Raw genomic sequence first — 20432 nt, 5'->3', positions numbered from 1 at the left:
AATCAGGCTTTTAGGTGTACATCACCAATTTTCCTGTCTCACTGTCTTGTCTTGCGTGAAGTTAAAATGTTTTATAATAGTGAGATGTTACTCATATCCTTAGCCCGACATCCACATATCATATGTGTTAACAAAGTGTGTTTTATAAGTTTACATGTGTTTAAAGCATGTGGGATGGGTATTTTAAGGCTTAAACTAAAAAAATGTTTATTTATATGGTCTTTCTATATCACGGATTTTCTCCTGTTGCTGATGGGTCTGGAACATAACTTCCGCGATAGGCGGGCAATCACTTGTATTTAAAAATCCGCGAAGTCGTGAATCCGCGAAAAGTGAACCGCGAAGTAGCGAGGGATTACTGTATATCAATAATATTCCAGAGCAAAAAATTGTACACCACTCTACTGAAGGGGGTTTTTTGGTGTGTGGGGGGAGTGGATGAATACAAAATGCATGGGACTGAGAGAAACTGTGTTTGCTAAAGTCTTATACTGCAGACCATCTATAATTTACAGTTGAGCATTAGCCTACCTTGTGTACAGTTAACATATTTATTTTATTATGTGTTTATTAGAAAAACACAAAACAAACAAATATGATGTTATTAGATTTACACTTAAAAGTTCTGGATTTCAGCCATTGATCATGGTAGCCCTCTAGGTTAACAGTAAGTAAAATGCTAGATGCAACACTGAATAGTTGTGTCTTTTAATGCTATTCTTCATGGCCATAACAGCTGGAAAGTCTGTTTTGGAGCGCAGAGGTCAAACAACAGTTTTTTGTTGTGGATAACTAACTACAAAAGTATGGTTTTAACAGAATGACATATCTGAGTGCTTTGTCACTTTTCTCATATAGGAGGGTTGTCACTTTGCAGATCATACATTGAGCAAGCTAGGTAAAATAGTTAGGCCTTTTGCAATAGGTGAACAAATATTTCAATACATAAAATATCTAACCTTATGTTTATGTGGAGTCAGCCTTGGCTTATCAGTGCTGTTTCTGTGAGTCATATTCTAACTTGGTTTGAATCAGAACACATTTCATTTGGGTGTGCCATGAGCTGAAGTGTAGATGAAACATTTTGGTAAAGTGATTCCTTGTAGCATTTGGGGGTAGTTTTATAGGGAAGAATATGATAATATTTCGCATGATTGAAGAAGGAAAGAAAGATATACCAGTAGGAAGCTGTGAATATTTGTTTTCACAGATAATTGGTATTGCAGGATTATTATGTCTGTGGTTTTAATTGAAATGTTACATATTGGTTAGTTTTTGAAGTGTTGTTGTGTTAAAAGAGCACACAAGTAATGTAGATGTTAGAACTGTCAAATTCAACCAAAATTAGGGCTTGAATACTAATCTTAAATAATTAATATTCAAATATGTTTGGACATAGGCTACAAGTTCTAAATGTTACTACATGTACATTTGTATTTACAATGCCTTTGTATGCTGTGTTATTATTTTTGTTTTTTGTATGCGTTACGTTGAATGTGACCTGATCCAAGAGTAAAATACAACTGGGACACTTCCCGAACCCCCCACTGGTTGACCATAGAACAGAGGAGTGCAGTAGAAAAAATCTGTCCAAACTAACAAAAATGAAAAAAATACTGCAAATGGAAGTAATGTGCAAAATATTTTGTTAGTAAGGATCATTCTTTTACAATTGGATGTCAGAATTTTCCTTCAAATTAAGAATTTTTTAATTTTAACTCTTGTTATATTCAAATGGTGTTGTTTTTTTTTTTTTTTTTTATTTTATTAATATGACAGTCCTTGTATGTGGTGACAGTCAATTGCTGCTTTGCATAATATCTGTTGGAAAATTGAATCTTCTTCTATACACTATTTGTACATGCAGTAGAGTGAGTGATGCTTTTGTCTTACTGTTACTAAGATTCTTTATTAGCACAACACTGACAAGCGTTTCCTTGACTATCTCTAATAATTGAAAAAAGTATTTTTCATACAAATATAATTAAATATTTCCTTATTAATAGGAGTTAATTTTTCCTATGACTGCATAATCCTGTCCATCATACTTGCAAGTTTCTACTCTAAATGTGTTTTCTATTTTTTTGGTAGCTTTGTATGAAAAAGCAGAAATCAAATCACCTGAAGATAAAAATAAACATATTATAATCGGAGTATCTTCTGATCGTGGGCTTTGTGGTGCCATCCATTCCAGTGTTGCAAAGGCCATCAAGAGTGAAATTGGAAACCTGACAAGTGTTGGGAAAGATGTTATGGTAATTGGTATTGGAGACAAGCTGAGAGGACTCCTTCATAGGTAATCCTGTTTTTTTTTTCAGTGTAGAGGTGTAGTCTTTTATATTTCCTATGTTAGAGAAATTAGTTATTAAATGCTTTTTTTTAAATAGTTATGGATGTTCTTTGCATGATATTTACCTTTTTGAAATGCAGCATGTTAGACTGTTTCCATGTATCAAAGTGAAATCTTGTCATGAATATTTTAACTTGTTATATTTAATTTGTATGTAAAAAGTTTTAACCTCTAAAGCCAAGGCTTATTTGACATGCGTGGAATGCTATATGTGAACAATTTATCTTGGAGAGTTCTGATAATTTAATAGTAGGTGTTAGCAATTTCTGTTTTTTGTGACTATACAAAATGTTATATTTTGAAACAATTTCACAAAAATACAAACTTTATTTTGCCAAATTCTGTACTTAGATAGATAGATAGATAGATACTTTGTGAATTTCCCATTGGGATTAATATTCTTCAGCAGCAGCATACTGATACAATAAATAATATTAAATTAAAGAAAGATAATAATGCAGGTGAAAAACAGACAATAACTATGTATAATGTTGAATGTTAACGTTTACCCCCCCCCCCCCGGGTGGAATTAAAGAGTCGCATAGTTTGGGGGAGAAACGATCTCCTCAATCTGTCAGTGGAGCAGGACAGTGACAGCAGTCTGTCGCTGAAGCTGCTCTTCTGTCTGGAGATGATACTATTAAGTGGATGCAGTGGATTCTCCATAATTGATAGGAGCCTGCTGAGCGCCCTTCGCTCTGCCACAGACGTTAAACTGTCCAGCTCCATGCCAACAATAGAGCTTGCCTTCCTCACCAGTTTGTCCAGACGTGAGGCGTCTTTCCTCTTAATGCTGCCTCCCCAGCACACCACCACATAGAAGAGAGCGCTCGCCACAACTGTCTGATAGAACATCTGCAGCATCTTATTGCAGATGTTGAAGGACGCCAGCCTTCTAAGGTAGTATAACCGGCTCTGTCCTTTCTTGCACAGCGCATCAGTATTGGCAGTCCAGTCTAATTTATCATCCAGCTGCACTCCCAGATATTTATAGGTCTGCACCATCTGCACACAGTCACCTTTGATGATCACTGGGTCTATGAGGGGTCTGGGCCTCCTAAAATCCACCACCAGCTCTTTGGTTTTGCTGGTGTTCAGGTGTAGGTGGTTTGAGTCGCACCATTTAACAAAGTCATTGATTAGGTCCCTATACTCCTCCTCCAGCCCATTCCTGATGCAGCCCACGATAGCAGTGTCATCAGCGAACTTTTGCACATGGCAGGACTCCGAGTTGTATTGGAAGTCCGATGTATATAGGCTGAACAGGACCGGAGAAAGTACAGTCCCCTGTGGCGCTCCTGTGTTGCTGACCACAATGTCAGACGTGCAGTTCCCAAGACGCACATACTGAGGTCTGTCTTTAAGATAGTCCACGATCCATGCCACTAGGTATGAATCTAATCCCATCTCTGTCAGCTTGTCCCTAAGGAGCAGAGGTTGGATTGTGTTGAAGGCGCTAGAGAAGTCTAGAAACATAATTCTTACAGCACCACTACCTCTGTCCAAGTGAGAGAGGGATCGGTGTAGCATATAGATGATGGCATCCTCTGCTCCCACCTTCTCCTGATATGCAAACTGCAGAGGGTCAAGGGCGTGTTGAACCTGTGGCCTAAGGTGGTGAAGCAGCAGCCTCTCCATGGTCTTCATCACATGTGATGTCAGAGCAACAGGCCGAAAGTCATTCAGCTCACTAGGACGTGATACCTTTGGGACTGGGGTGATACAAGATGTTTTCCAAAGCCTCGGGACTCTCCCCTGTTCCAGGCTCAGGTTGAAGATGCGCTGTAGAGGACCCCCCAGCTCCGATGCACAGACCTTCAGCAGTCGTGGTACTTATTAAATGACAGTATTGGATCAGTATGTTCAGATTCATATATTACTACCCTGTTGTGTTTTTGATATGGTAGGAATGTTTGTGAAGAATTGGCATTTTATTGGATTATCTGTTGATTGGAAAATTCACCTAATTGGCAAATATCCTGTGGCATATTTATGTTGCAGTGTTTGTATCATGGGCCAAATACAGTATGTCGCATGAAAACACAGCCCCCACCATTATTAAACTATCTCTATTAGTCTACTTTGTTAACATTAAGCTGTATAGTTATACAAACTTGTTTGGTTTTTTGGACTTTACAGAAAAACCAGGGGCCTCATGTATAATGATGTGCATAGAATTCACACTAAAAGTGTGAGTGGAGTATGGACAAAACTGGAAATGTGCATACACACAAAAAAATCCAGATACATAACACTGTGTGTACGCTAAGTTCCACGCACTTTCCTTTTAGAAATCCCAATGAACATGAAATTTAACGCACATGCATATGCCTATAGCCCCAGAAGTTCTCATATTTGAATAAGTAAATAATCAATATAAATGGCCGTTTCAGTGGAGTGTTTTTTTAAAAGACAATGGCAAAAAAAAAAAAATCCACAAAATGCGAAGTAGAGGTCCTACTCACTGAAGTGGAGGCAAGGTAAAATGTACTTTTTGGTGACTTAGGCAGTGGTATGAGCAACAAAAGGAACTTGATGGAATGACACTCAAAATAAAAAAGAAGTGGGCAGATGTGAAAATCGAAGTGAAAATGCGAGTCATAGCCCATCATCAGAGTGTCATATGAAAGCATGTTAGGGCACAGAAAAAAGAAAAAAAAATAGTGACACAGTGAAGAAAAAAAAAATGTTGACTTCAGTCTCAAAATTTTCAGTTTAATCTCGTAATTTTTTTGCCATTAAAGTAGAATGTCGTAAACTTCATCTTACTTTACTAGAGTTTCTCAAATCCCATCATAACTAAAGTAGAACGTTAAATGCATCGTATTCTATGTGTTCTATGTGTGAACAAGTAAGCCCACGATTCTCTAGATAATCGTAAATCCAAGAATGGCAATCAGTTTCTGTTCCGTCCAATATTTGGATGGATGAAATATCATGGAGGGTGGGTTCGTCTGGGGAAATGTCATTTAATTAAATAAGCATATCTGTACTAAAGCGGTTTCGTTTTGTGGAGACGTGATTCTGTTGCCTTTGCTGACACCGACCGCTGGCAGAGTGGAGCACAGCAAGTTTAGTGTACAGGTTGTGGTGTTCGTGTGCCAGCCACTGAGTCTGGGAAGCAGCTGGGTTTGAGTCTGTGACCGTTATGTAATCTATATTACTGGCACACTGGATTAGAGCAAGTGTAGTGTACAGGTTGTGTTGTTTGGGCGCCACCCACTGACTCTGGGAAGCCGCCGCGTTTGACTCTGGGGCGTGCGCCACGGCGCAGTACGTATGTGCCTCGGCGGGAAGCTGCTGCGTGATGAAATATCATGGAGGGTGGGTGCGTCCTGAAATGATGGATGGATTAAAAGCCAGAAGTCTGTATGACCATCAGCATCAAGTGACTCCGTGAGAACCCTAACTACAAAGAGGACTATTTCATTTATGTTAGGTAGAATGCCCAGAGGGGACTGGGCGGTCTCGTGGCCTGGAACCCCTACAGATTTTATTTTTTTCTCCAGCTTTCTGGAGTTTTTTTTTTGTTTTTTCTGTCCACCCTGGCCATTGGACCTTACTCCTTTTCTATGTTAACTAATGTTGCCTTATTTTAATTTCTTATTTTGTCTTTTATTTTTCTTTTCTTGATTATGTAAAGCACTTTGAGCTACTTTTTGTATGAAAATGTGCTATATAAATAAATGTTGTTGTTGTCCCGGGACAGTTCATTTCAACGCGCTTCTGTTATTGGTTTTCTTCATGCAGTCTCGTTTTTGTTTTTTATGGCTGTGTCGTCGTATATGCGGTGGTGTGGGCGGTCGCGTCTGGGCGGCTGTACAACCTGGCGTGCACGCTTTACCTCAGGTTTAGTTCACAGGTCGTAGGCATGGTAAAGTTTCCAATTAATTCAATAACCCTATTTGAACTAAAGCAGTTTCTTTGTGTGGGCGCCTTTGTTCATTGTTTTTATCCATACGGGCTCGTTTACAGGTCATAGCCATACGGGCTCGTGTTTGTATTACTAATCGTTGAGCTCCCTCCATTTGGATATGTGCCTCCTTTGCCTGTGCTGTGTCAGAAGCGCGTTGTGGGCGCTCTCGTTCATCGTGTTTATCCATACGGGCTCGTTTTGTATTTCCGTTAGTTGAGCTCTTTCATTGTGGAGCCGTGATGTCTTTGCTTCTGGTGTGTCTGAAGCGCGTTGTGGGTGCCTCCGTGTATTGTTTGTATCCATGCGGTCTTGCGTGTGGTGTTTTTGAAGCACGTTGTAGGAGCCTCCGTTTATTGTGTTTATCTATGCGGTCTCGTGTTTGTTGTTCTGTGGCTGTGTCGTTAGGTAGATTGAACATGCCACACAGACTGCTGGCACAGTGGAGTAGAGCAAGTCTAGTTTACAGGTTGTGTTGTTTGGGCGCCACCTACTGACTCTGGGAAGCCGCTGCGCTTGACTCTGGGGCGCCGTGCCGCAGTGCATATGCGCTTCGGTGCGTCCGCCGTGCATAAATTAACTGTCGTTTAGTAATATAGATCACTACATGCTCCTTAAATGGAGCATGCAGGCACTGATCGCCACACAGAACACATTACATTCATGATATTACAGCTCTCTGAATGTTTTAAAAGACTACGATGTATACTTGATATCATTTTCAAGAGCATTAAAGCGTGTATTAAACATGGGGGCACTGTGGTGCAGGGATTGTTCCTGCCTCATGCAAGATGCTTGCTGGGATACATGCATGACCCTCAATGAAATAATTTACTGCAGCAGCACTGTATATGTCAAACGTACCAACCCCCAATTCCTGTCCATTCCATTTTCTTTCTCTGCTTAACACTAGAATTATCAGAGCCTACAAAAAAACTCGTAGAACCGTCCCACCTTAAATCGTTTCACACCTCTCCATCACCGTCCTTTGTCCTGTAAATGTGTCGATAAGCAACAAGCAGGCTACTATCACATCCCGCCACCACCGCACAGTTTTCTCAGCTCAAGTCTGTTTACCTGCGTAAACACTTTTCACAAAAGGTACAAATATAACCGAACAAGTGTGCTTCTATTCAAAAATATAACTGCAGAAAAAGAACCCATAATCAAATGTATGTTTTTATTCAAAAATAGTAAGAATAAGAGCAGCTCACTTCTCAAAACGGAGTCATCCGGGGTTGAACCCGTGAAGTTTGGATTACCAATCAACAGTTGTTACCATTGCGCCACCGAAGCGATCGTATCAAAGGGGTATGAATGTTGCACCCTAACATGGGTTCTTTTTCTGCAGTTATATTCTTGAATAGAAGCACACTTGTTCTGTTATATTTGTACCTTTTGTGAAAAGTGTTTATTTGATATTTGGACTTCAGGCTTCACACATTAAACACGTCATGTCCACATTTTGTCAATTATTACTAAAACATGAAAACGTTTCTGTTTTAACGATATATTTATATAGATTGTTGTAGACACGGAACACACATGGAATGCATGTTTTCCAAATAACCATATAGTATTTATAAAAGGTGTCATTTTGCTTGACTTCTCACTCTATACAACTCTAAGCAACTGACACGCAGGTAAACAGACTTGAGCCGAGAAAACTGTGCGGCGCTGGGGGGGATGTGATAGCAGGCTGCTTGCTGCTTATAGACACATTTACAGGACAAAAGAGGCTGACGGAGAGGTGCAAAGGGATTTAAGGTGGGACGGATCTACGAGTGTTTTTTGTAGGCTTTGGTAATTCTAGTGTTAACCAATCGCTACAATATAAGCTTTTATAAATGCAAAACCAGCTGTAAGCTTAGAACACTGATTCTTCAAAACTTTTAAGGAACATTGGAAAAATCTTTGTAATACATATTTAATTATTCTGTTCATCTTAGTGCTGGGCGGTATACTGGTTCATACCGAAAACCATTTTTTATTTTTTTTTATGATATGGATTTTTCTTATACCGCAACACCGGTTTAAATTGCCTAAACGACGTTCGGAACGTGGCGCAGCAGGAAACTGTTCACGTGGGGACCTTTTTCACTACTACACCACCAAATAGTGGGCAGTAGCATAGGAATGCTGCGTGGTGAAAATGGACAGAGAGCCTGGAGATACTTTAGTTTTAAAAGGTCAGATGTTTAAATACTGTTTCTATACTACTGGATAATACTGCAAGCCAAGTTGTATTTGTTTTATTTGTTTTCAATACAGTGTAATGTACCTGGGTACTGTGTAATAGTGTGACGACATGTTGACTTTATTCTCGCCGTTTATGTCAAGATTAAAGTCGACATGTTGACTTTATTCTCGTAATTTGTCATTAAAGTAGAACATCGTAAACTAAACTTCATCGTAAAATGAATATTTAATTTACTAGATTTTCTCAGACCCCGTCATAAGTTATATAGCACATTAAATGCTTTGTGTTAAGTGATTCTTTGACTGTGGAAGATTGTGGGTTCGCTTCCCGGTTCCTCCCTGTGTGGATAGCGCTTTGAGTACTGAGAAAAGCGCTATATAAATGTAATGAATTATTATTATTATTATTAAACTGACTTCTTCTTGCACTAAGAGGAGGCGCCGGCAGCGATCGCCGCACAGAATACATTCACTTCATGATCTTCCTTCTCTCTGAACATTTAGAATGCTAAAATAAATACTTAATATAATTTTCATGGTGAAATGCATTAAAGCATGCATTAATCATATGGGGGCACGGCGGCGTGCCTGCCTTGCATTTGCATGTTTTTCTGGTGGGTTTACTCGCCGCTTCAGTTTCCTTTCAAAGTCATGTAGGATGTGGGGTTTTGTTGTGCTATATTGACCCTGCTAGTGTATGTTTTGCTTGTATTCATCCTTCGATGTGCTGGCGACTCAATCAGAGATGGGCGCTACTCTGAATGGATTGTATAATTAAACATGTATAACGAAGATATTTTTAAAGTTCTGAACACTCTGTGGGCTAAGTTTATAACTAGTTTTAATTTCACAAAGACGTTTATCGTGTGGTGATTGGTTATGTGGTGAAAGAAAAAGGAAGGATAGGAACTGGGGTTTTGGTAGCCTACGTCAGATAGAGACAGCATGCATGCAATAAAGATAGCCCGCTCAGAAGAACATGCATTGAATTCTGTGTTCGTGTCTCCGACCAGCAGATCACAAACCCAACATTTACACAATATTTAAGTTAAACCTGTTCGATAGCTATTCATACATCCAGTTTTTTGGAGCCTCGTCACACCTGCCATAAAGTTCTCTACACTGAACATACACCTGGGGACCCCTTACTGCGAGGGAGCAGCACTACTGCCTCACTACCGTGCATGTGTAATAGCTGCTTTAATGCATTTCATCATGAAAATGATTTCAAGTATTTATCTTAGCATTCAAAATTTTCAGAAAGCAGGAATATCATGAAGTGAATGGATTCTGTATGGTGATCGCTGTCGTATCTTAGTGTGGAGGAAGTCAGTTTAAGAAGTGTAGTGATTAACCACTGGGTCGGGGAATGTAACACAAAGCATTTAATGTGCGGCATTAATTTATGACTGGGTAAATTAAGTAATTGATTAAACATTGATTTTAGGAAGAAGTTTAGTTTACGACATTCTACTTTAATTATCAAGTAAACTATGAGAATAAAGTGGAAATGTAGACTTTAATCTCAACATAAACGGCGAGAATAAAGTGGAAATGTTGACTTTGTTCTCGACATATAGTTTGTTTTTTTCTTCCCAGTATAGCTTAGCTTGAAGCAAGGTCCATATTAATGCAGTTTGCCTAAATGATGGTTCAGTTGGTAAAGATGTCATCACCAAGTTGCACTTATTTTATTTTAATTTGGTGAATACTGTGTAATGCACCTGGGCTTGAAGTCTTGAAGTAATAGTGCAACTATCAGTAATAACACTATTATTTATTTTATTGTTATTATTAGTTTAAATATTATGCAGTTTAATGATGATAAAGTTGTTTAAAAAGTCACTTTAACGTGTCAGTGGACAGAGATTGTTAACATTAACAGAAAGTGTAGTTGGTTTACAAAAAATATTTACTATTTATTCCTTTTCTAAGACATATTCGGTGCAATACAATTTTTGACAAGCACTTCTGGATATTTTACTAAGTCTAAATGCCTCTTTGTATGGTTGAAAATATGTTGTCAAAATTATAGTTTGTTTTTGCAAAATTTGTTCAATAAAAAGGTTCTATATTTTGACATGCAATGTGATACCTTCTCCATTAGTGCCACCCCCTTGAAAACTATCACTTTATGGGGCAATGCAAAACTGTATTAATAACTGTGTGCACATTAAAATGTTTTTTTTGTACAGTGTACAATACTCTTGAGAGTGGAATAGGTTATTCTTAGCCAGTAATTGCAGTGGAAAATGTGGTTAACATCCACTCATGCATGGGGAAAAAAATACCGTCGAATACCGTGAAACTGGGATAATTTAGAAAAATACAGTGATATAGGATTTTGGTCATACCGCCCACCCCTAGTTCATCTTTCCATCCAGGGCTAGCGCCAGTCCCAGCAAGCATACAGTGCAAAGCAGGAACAATCTCTGGACAGGGTGCTAGCTCATCGCTACTGTCGCACCGCCGTGACTCCGTGTTTAATTATTAACAATATATATTATTCGAATAAAGTTAACAATTTGTCTGTAAAATGTAAAATACATATTTTAATGCATTTCATCATAAAAATGACATCAAGTATACATTCTAACAGCAGAGAGCGCCAAGAGGATAGCTCTTGGAAATCTAAATCAATTTAGAAGCCAGTCATCATCATCTGTAATTGAACCAAATTCCTTTATTGTTATTGTATGGTACAATGAGATTCAATAGACAAATCCTTCATAAACTTATTTTCCTATAAAATGATATAACAACAATAATACGATAAAAAACAATGAAAAATATGTAGTATGAAAGCATAAGTACAATATACATGTACATATAGTGCAAATGGTTCATAAAGTGGCTCAGGTTGTGCAATATTAACAGTTGTAGTGCAAGTTTAGAGGGTGGTAATTGTAATTATAAGTACAAACAGTTCTACCAGGAGCACTTGATGGACTGATTTGAGTGCGTTTATAGCTCTTGGGATGAAACGGTTTCTGAGCCTCGAGGTCCATGCAGGAAAAGCTCTAAAGGGTTTGCCAGATGGTAGAAGTTCAAACAGACTGTGCGCATGGCTGAGTGGAATTCATGTAGATGCTTGTGGTTTCCTAAGGCAGCATGCGTTATAAATGCTGTACAGCTGTGATTCTTCACACAGTGCACCATTGTATCTGAGAGTAACAATGATGATAATAATAATAATAATAATAATTCATTACATTTATATAGCGCTTTTCTCAGTACTCAAAGCGCTATCCACATAGCAGCTGTGGTATTTGGAGTAGTCTGGCCATTGTTTGCACCATTATATTGTTACAGAATGATATGAAGTGCCTTAAATTTGTAAATGATACGCAGTTATTTTCGATATATTTGATAAATCCTGCATCATTGATTTGAATACGAGAAAAGGGAGACCACCCGGAAACAGTACCACAGATTTGATGCTGGGTGCCGCCAGTTTGCAAAACCAAGCAGAAACTTGTGTATGCAAGAGTGGAGGCTGCCATGAAAATGTGCATGGCTTTATGCCAAGTTTAGTTTTTATACATCTCAAAGTTTGTGTGGAAATGGGTGTGCACAACATTTTTGCGCATACGCATCATTCATACATGAGGCCCCAGGTCTTTATCCCAGTCCTTCTATTTAAATAAAGTAATAAAATATTTCGATATTATGCTACTTAGTTAAAAAATTGGCACACCTACAGATCAATGATTTATTTCCTACCATTGAACTGCTATTGACTGGGTGATTTTTTTTATTTTTTTGATTCTTTTCTTTTCCCACTGTATATATAGAGGTGCTTCTCAATAAATTAGAATATCATTGAAAAGTTAATTTATTTCAGTAATTCAGTTCAAAAAGTGAAACTCATATAGATTCATTACACACAGAGTGATATATTTCAAGTATTTATTTCTTTTCACTTTGCTGATTATGGCCTACAGGTAATGAAAACTCAATTCAGTATCTTAGAAAATTAGAATATTACATAAGACCAATAAAAAAATTATTTTTAATACAGAAATGTTGGCCTACTGAAAAGTATGTCCATGTACGCACTCAATACTTGGTCAGGGCTCCTTTTGCATGAATTATTACATCAATGCGGCGTGGCATGGAGACGATCAGCCTGTGGCACTGCTAAGGTGTTATAGATGCCCAGGATGCTTTGAATGCTTTTTCAGCTCGTGTGTATTATTGGGTCTGGTGTTTCTCACTCACACACACACAGCTTTTGGATGTGGAAGGAAAACCAGAAAAAGATGAAGAACACAGACAGATGTGGGGAGAATACTCTGACACTACACAAATAGCAGCTGGGTGAGAGATTTGAACCTCAGAGACTAGATGTGTAAGACAGTAGCATTTCCCATTGTGCTGCTGTTTCAACCCTAAGTTAGTTGGTGACATACTTAATTTTTGCAACTTCATTACTGCAATGTATAAGAAAATTATTCCGCTGGAAGCTGACCCAAAATATATTTTCATTTAAACCAAAGGATTCATTTTTTGTCACAATGGGACTATAAAGTCTTAGACTGACTAAGTCAGTGTCATGATTTAAGTGGAACTGTTCACGCACTTCACGATTATTTTTATAAAAAGCAATTATGGCCAGACACTAAGTTTTATAATACAAAATTGCTACACCCTTTAATTTATCCCTATTTGCGTGAAATCTTGGAAATTTAATAGAACCGGTATTTTTAAATAATAACATATATAAACAAATAAATAAAAGTTGACACACTGTACTTTTTCTTTACTCATATTTTCATCTTTATTCTGAATTACTTGCCTAAATACAGTGGATTCAGAAAGTATTCCGATCCCTTTACTTTTTACATATTTTGTTACACTGTTGCCTTAAGCTAAAATGATTTTTTTCCCTCCATTAAGCACCATTCGAAATCCAGAATTACAAAGCAAAATAACTAGATGTTTTGCACTGTAGAAGGCACTGTGGAAAACCTGTAGAAAAACTAAATACTATTAATGATTAGAATAAGTAAATACTATTAATTATAGTGGAAAACTCAATTTATTTGCTTTCTAATTTTTACTTAAGGACACATGGCAAGCACTTCCTTTTAAATTTTAAGGAAGTAGGACGTAAACCACCTACATTTGGAGATGCTTCAGTCATTGCCACTGAACTGCTTAATTCAGGATATGAATTTGACCAAGGTTCTGTCATTTTCAACAGATTCAGGTAAGAAAGATGCAAGGGCTTTTAATTTGCATAAATGCTTCATTTTGTATTATAATGAAGTAAAAAGTAATTTCTAATTTATTTAAATTTTTGTTTTGATTTGATATAGATCTGTTATCTCTTATAAGACTGAGGAAAAACCCGTGTTCTCTTTGGATACCGTATCAAATTCAGGTAAGTGAAACTGGAGCGAGGGCTTGCATTTGTAGTGTAATGCAACAGTTTTTCTTAGTGTTGCTTTATTTTGTTGTTGGTAACCTTGTAGTAATAAATGCATAATGCATAACTGTTCATCTGAAGCAACAACAATTCTTATATTTTGACCATCTATAGTGGGTTGGTTTTTATTGTCTTTGTGTCAGAAATGCATAAAAATTTAGTTTTCTTTACAGTGTACTTCAGTGAGTAATGTATTTATTAATCCAGCATACTGAATGAAGCTTTTGTGCCAGTATGAATATTTTTTAGTGAAAATTAAAGGAAAATGTGCAAAACACATTTAATAAATACACAATATGTGCATCCTAAAGGAATCGAGAAATGTGATTGGGTCTTTCTGTTAGTGTCTTAAAGTTAATGCCTTTGTGTAAGGACTTGGGTGTGAACTAAATAAGTTAGCCTATCCCTTTAAGAATATTACTCAGAGTGCAACAGTTCAGCGTGAGTGGTGAGTCTTGGCAGTGGCCGATTTGTGTGTGCATGCATATTGAAAGTCTACATGCTGCAACTTGTTCACACATGTGTAAAACAGATTAGGCAATTTACTATGTATGTCATGATGTCATTGCTGAGCTGATGTTATACACACCGCTTGCACTTAAAGAAGAGGGAAAAAAAAAAACAAACGTTCCCACTTTATGGTATTGCCCAGTTTGAACTGCGCTTGCCGAATTACAACTGATAGTACTGTATTTTCATTTCATTTCTACATTAGTTGACCATAGTGAGAATATTTAAAGACTATATATATATATATATATATATATATATATGTACAGTAATCCCTCCTCCATCGCGGGGGTTGCGTTCCAGAGCCACCCGCGAAATAAGAAAATCCGCGAAGTAGAAACCATATGTTTATATGGTTATTTTTATATTATCATGCTTGGGTCACAGATTTGCGCAGAAACACAGGAGGTTGTAGAGAGACAGGAACGTTATTCAAACACTGCAAACAAACATTTGTCTCTTTTTCAAAAGTTTAAACTGTGCTCCATGACAAGACAGAGATGACAGTTCCGTCTCACAATTAAAAGAATGCAAACATATCTTCCTCTTCAAAGGAGTGCGTGTCAGGAGCAGATCATGTCACAGAGATAGAGAAAAGCAAACAGATCAATAGGGCTGTTTTTCTTTTAAGTATGTGAAGCACCGCCGGCACAAAGCTGTTGAAGGCGGCAGCTCACACCCCCTCCGTCAGGAGCAGACAAAGTGAGACAGAGTTTGTTTTTCAATCAAAAATCAATACGTGCCCTTCGAGCTTTTAAGTATGCGAAGCTCGGTGCAGCATGTCGTTTCACGAAGCAGCTGCACAAAAGATCACAACGTGAAGATAATCTTTCAGCATTTTTAGACGAGCGTCCGTATCGTCTAGGTGTGCAAACAGCCCCCCTGCTCAATCCCCCTACGTCAGGATCAGAGAAAGTCAGCGCAAGAGAAAGAGAAAAGTAAGTTGGGTAGCTTCTCAGCCATCTGCCAATAGCGTCCCTTGTATGAAATCAACTGGGCAAACCAACTGAGGAAGCATGTACCAGAAATTAAAAGACCCATTGTCCGCAGAAACCCGCGAAGCAGCGAAAAATCCGCGATATATATTTAAATATGCTTACATATAAAATCCGCGATGGAGTGAAGCCGCGAAAGGCGAAGCGCGATATAGCGAGGGATTACTGTGTATATATATATATATATATATATATATATATATATCTCTATGTATATCTATATCACTATATATATAATGTATAAAAGCCGCATTATCCCTCTCCTGTTGAATTTTATGTGTACAGTATGTACTCCTCCTAAACCAACAGCTTAATCGATAAACTAATGACATGTCACAACAGCAAGTACCCAGCCCTGTCGTTGTGGAACACCAGACACACACCACACTAGTCTAGTGTCAGACGTACAATCCTAATTCGACCCCTAGATTACATTTTGTTGCTTAACTTACGGATAAAAGTTATGGGCAAATGTTAGAAAAACATACCAGCACATGCTAATTGGATGTTACAAAAAATGACACCTATTAATCAGTTAACACTTATACAGAAAATACTATGACTTGTACCTTTAAACTATGGGATTACAAAGGTCATGTTGCAACTGAAAATGAAAATCCTTATAGCCTTCTTTATCAATACGATGCACTTACAAAAAGATGTATGTCACAAAGTAAAAAATAGAGAAGTTCAGACACACATCACATTTCATTTCACTCCCTCTTGGTTTGACTGAAATTACATTTTTCAGATGACAAATATTCTTTCAAGACGTTCCTATCTTTTCCAGTAAGAAATGATCAAGTCCAGTTACAGACGAAGATGAACAGAAATACAAATTTCTGGAGCACTACAAGTACAGTTCAAACTTGGCGAGTGATGCGTGTCGTAAAACAGTACACGTGTTCAGTACAAATTGGGCAGTGTTGTAAAAGTAATTTTTAGTAAGCAGAGAGCAGCACATGCATGAGACAAATCGGATGGGTACTCGTAAAATAAGTGCAGATCGGGCTGGGCAGTGCTGTAACAGTAAAAGTTCTGCACTGTGACAGTGCGGGTTGCCTCCATGCTGCTGGGTCCCACCGGGCCCCTCTTGAACCCAACACCATCGATACCGTAACCAAGATGTCAGATGAGGAAAAAACACACATGAAGCAAGGGGGTGGTGAAGAGTGCTCAAGTGCTTTTATTAAAACCAGTTCAAAAATCACAAGTCTTCAAAAGAGTTCAGTAAATAAATAAATAATCCATAAAAACAAAGGTGAGGTGGAGGTTAAAACCAGAATAAATAAATCCCATAAAACATATAATTCAGGCAAGAAACTGTGCTTTTCTAAAAACCGTGTGCATGTATCCTTTTTACTGGCGGTTCCCCTGCTTATCTACTATGGGCCTTGCAGCAGAGGAGTCACCCAGCTGACCTTCCACAGGTCTGGGTCCCTGGCGTCCCATGGCCTAAGGTAAGGTTCCCTCTCTGGACCTAGGCTTGGGTCCCCAGCAGCCATGGCATTCATGTTGGAGCTCTCCTCCCAAGCCTCATCGACCCCTGCTGACCTCCCAGTCTTCTGTAGCAAGCCGTGTAAACTCCCAATCAATCCTGCTCCTTGTTGCTGCTCAGCTAGAGTGACCCATTTCAGCCTACCCCAAGCGTCAGCCACGCTCTTCTAAAGGGGTTCACTTCCCAGCTGCCTGCCTTCTCTCTCTCGAGTCCATGCAGGGCAGTCTGTTCCTGCACGGGAACCTCTCTCGCCACACTAACACCCGACCCCCACCCAACACACACAAAGACGCAAATGTGGCGATTATTTATCTAAAAGATGCCAATCAGCCACTGCCTCACTTTACCACATGCGCATGTGTACAAGGATTGGACAGGCATTGTGCACATGCAGATTGGGTAGTAAGTCTTTGCAAATGGGGAGATAGGAGAGGAAGTATTTGTTCAGCAGCAGAGCAGTGAATTAAAGAGAGGTGAGTACCTGAGATGAAATCTGTTTGAGTAGCTGGTTGTTAAAAAATGTTTCAAAGTATTAGGCCTGGGTAAAAATATTGATATTTTTCTTTTAATTATTTAAGATTTAAACAATTCTTAAAGTTTCAGGTTCAATCTCCTGAATCTCTATTCTGTTCAGTTACTATGCATAGATTTTTGCTTATCTTCGTTTTTGGTGTCCGGTCCAGTAGATGACACTAATGTGCCTGTTAAGGCTTTCTATGGAAAAAGCACTTTACTACTTTGCATAAAATGATAGGCCTTCTTTGACTGAAATCAGCATTTTGGACAATCAGATGTTTGGATTAACTACGTAAAATGATGTGTTGGTAAAGAAAAACTGGATAAAAGCAAAGCCATATATGCATATTTAAGTTGTGCATCTCAGAAGTTCAGTATTGTTGTATCGCAAAAAATTTGAAAAATCAATTATACCACCGTCAGCTAGAAAGTTTGTCTCTGTCAACATCCAAACAAGTAGGGCCTAAACAGTCTGCACTGGTGATGCCGTTTAGCTCCAAGCTTCTGTTTAAATTGCCCAAATATTAACAGAACGTATAGCACTTTTATCTGTAAAGATAAGATACCCTACAATATGCCTCACCTGGCAAAACAAGTGGGCAATTGTTGGAGTTTTCAGAGTTTGCGATATAAAAGTGTGAGCATGTGGTCAAAGTAGCCAACCTGAAGTGGCGTTATAAGTCACAATGGCTGGTTCTTTTTCTTTTATGTTCCATTAATTCAGTTCTGCCCTCAAGCATCAACTAGATCCTCTTTTTAAAATGCTTCCTTTTTGTTTGAGGAATGTTGGGAACGTGACTACTATAAGTGAGTAATTTAAGATATGTGTAACTTGTAGAATTATAGAAAGGTGAGTCTTCCCATTGTATCTTTAATTTCGACTAATTCATGCTTATTGTAAATGTTCAATAAGGGAATAAATTTGGCTAACAGTTTAGTTGAAGGGTGTCTACGTGGAGATTCATAACACCTGAATAGGTTATTGAATAACGTTTATTATTTAAGAAGCAATATTTGATTATTTTATACTATTATTTGCAAGATAATATAGATATTTTATAAAGTAGATGCCATTGCATTACATTAAAACAAGGAGTCCCCCATAATATGTGTGGACTCTGATGGCAATACATATGATAGTTAAATTATGGTGAATTTTGAATGAGTGCAGTGCGGTGAAAAAGGTTTATGTTTTTAAAAACAACAATGATATTTTGTTCTACATCTTCCAAATACTGATAACTGTTCGTTACTAATCAAATATTTCTTCTTAAATGTCATTCCATGCTAATGCATATCCCTATGCAAGTCACTGTGTAGACATCCTTCAAATAAAATGTTACTCAAATTTGTCACATTATATTAATGTTCTCTGTGCATGGTTAAATGATTTCTAAAAAAAAAAGCCATAACTTCATATATATCAGTGTATGCTAATTCAGTCAAGATAAAATCTATATCAAATCAGGGCATTGTGAATCGGAATCGAATCGAATCAGGACATCAGTGCTGATACCCAGCCCTACAAAGGATAATAGGTGCTCCTGTGTTAATTGTCTTACTTATTATTTTAATTACATTAATCAGTTACAAGTTTTTGTTTTTTTTTTTGTTTTTTTTTGTTAAAGTAAGTTTCAATTTATCTAGGAGTAGAATACTCCATATGTCGTCTACTTAACCTAGAAATATTACTAAGTTACCCTGGAGTAGCCACTAGGTGAGTTTAAAAGGCTGCATCTTGCCTGACACCAGTTAAGTGTAGAGTAAGGAGTAGAATGGTTTGAATGCATAGCTGGGAGGAGTGAGAAAGGCAAAAGGCGAGTACAGTGGAACCTTGGGTCACGACCGTAATTCGTTCCAAAACTCTGGTCACAACCCAATTTGGTCGTGACCCGAAGTAGTTTTCCCCATAGGATTGTATGTAAATACAATTAATCCATTCCGGACCGTACAAGCTGTATGCAAATATGTATTTTTTTAAAGATTTTTAAGCACAAAAATGGTTAATTATACCATAGAATGCACAGTGTAACAGTAAACTAAATGTTTACTTACTTCTTCTGGTCACTTCAGCTCCTTGATCGCTGAGCTGGAGCGACCGCTTCCTTCTCCCCCACCTAGTGTCGGCCAAAACACCCCTGCTTGGGCTCTCTCTCTCTCTCTCGCTGCACAGGGAGAGACTGAACAGCTTGTTCGTCACCTGAGTATGTGGTCATGAACAGATGCAAAAATTTGGCGAACTTTTAGATCGTAACCCAATTTGTACATGGTTCGAGACGTTCGTGACTCGAGATTCCACTGTACTTATGTGTAGAACTATTGTGTGGGCAAGCCTCACTACTGAATACAAGGGAGTTAAAAACATGTGACATGTTTCTCTTTATTTTGTACTTTGTTCTCCAGTTATCATGTTTATTTTAATTGTGTAATAAACAATTGTTTGTGTTTTGCCTCCTTGGGATCATGCAGTATATGAAATAATCATAAGGGCTTGAAATAAAATTATATCTTTTATGTTACAATAACATGGCTATTGTGAAATTGATGTAACAAGAACTTTTTTTAACTGTAGCATAGATTAAGATGGAAATTGAATAGGTCTTTTATTATCCTACAATACTGACAACAAATGCCTTATGACAAAATTAGAAAATATTATTCGTTTACATTTAAAACTTTTGTTTTGTGAGCATTGCTTTGTCTGGTACAGCTTCCTGATGAAAGTTTAATATGTATTGTTATTTTTTTTTTTGTTTAAATAGAAAGTATAGGCGTTTATGATGATATTGATGCAGATGTGTTAAGAAATTACCAGGAGTTCACTCTGGTTAATATTATTTACTTGAGCCTGAAGGAGTCAACCACCAGTGAACAGAGTGCCAGAATGACTGCTATGGACAATGCCAGCAAGAATGCATGTAAGATCTACAAAAGCATAATATTTTGTCATGTATAGTTTATTCCTTAAAAGAACATAATCCAATTACCTTTAAGGTTTTAGTGATCTGTTTTTTATCACA

General features: G+C 37.8%; 1 protein-coding gene across 2 annotated transcripts in view; it reads left to right on the top strand.

The window, feature by feature from the left end:
• Positions 1 to 20432, top strand: part of atp5f1c (ATP synthase F1 subunit gamma) — a 33307-nt gene that overhangs the window by 11635 nt on the left and 1240 nt on the right. For both annotated transcript variants that reach the window (XM_028813979.2, XM_028813986.2), the window contains exons 4-7: positions 2092 to 2296; positions 13531 to 13674; positions 13784 to 13848; positions 20175 to 20330. In XM_028813979.2, coding sequence (XP_028669812.1) covers positions 2092 to 2296; positions 13531 to 13674; positions 13784 to 13848; positions 20175 to 20330 — 570 coding nt within the window. The remainder of the gene's footprint in view (positions 1 to 2091; positions 2297 to 13530; positions 13675 to 13783; positions 13849 to 20174; positions 20331 to 20432) is intronic.

Source organism: Erpetoichthys calabaricus, chromosome 1, assembly GCF_900747795.2.
Source record: "Erpetoichthys calabaricus chromosome 1, fErpCal1.3, whole genome shotgun sequence".
Taxonomy (NCBI): Eukaryota; Metazoa; Chordata; class Cladistia; order Polypteriformes; family Polypteridae; genus Erpetoichthys; species Erpetoichthys calabaricus.
The sequence above is the reverse complement of the archived record's forward strand: the minus strand, read 5'-3'. Positions and strand labels throughout refer to the sequence as shown.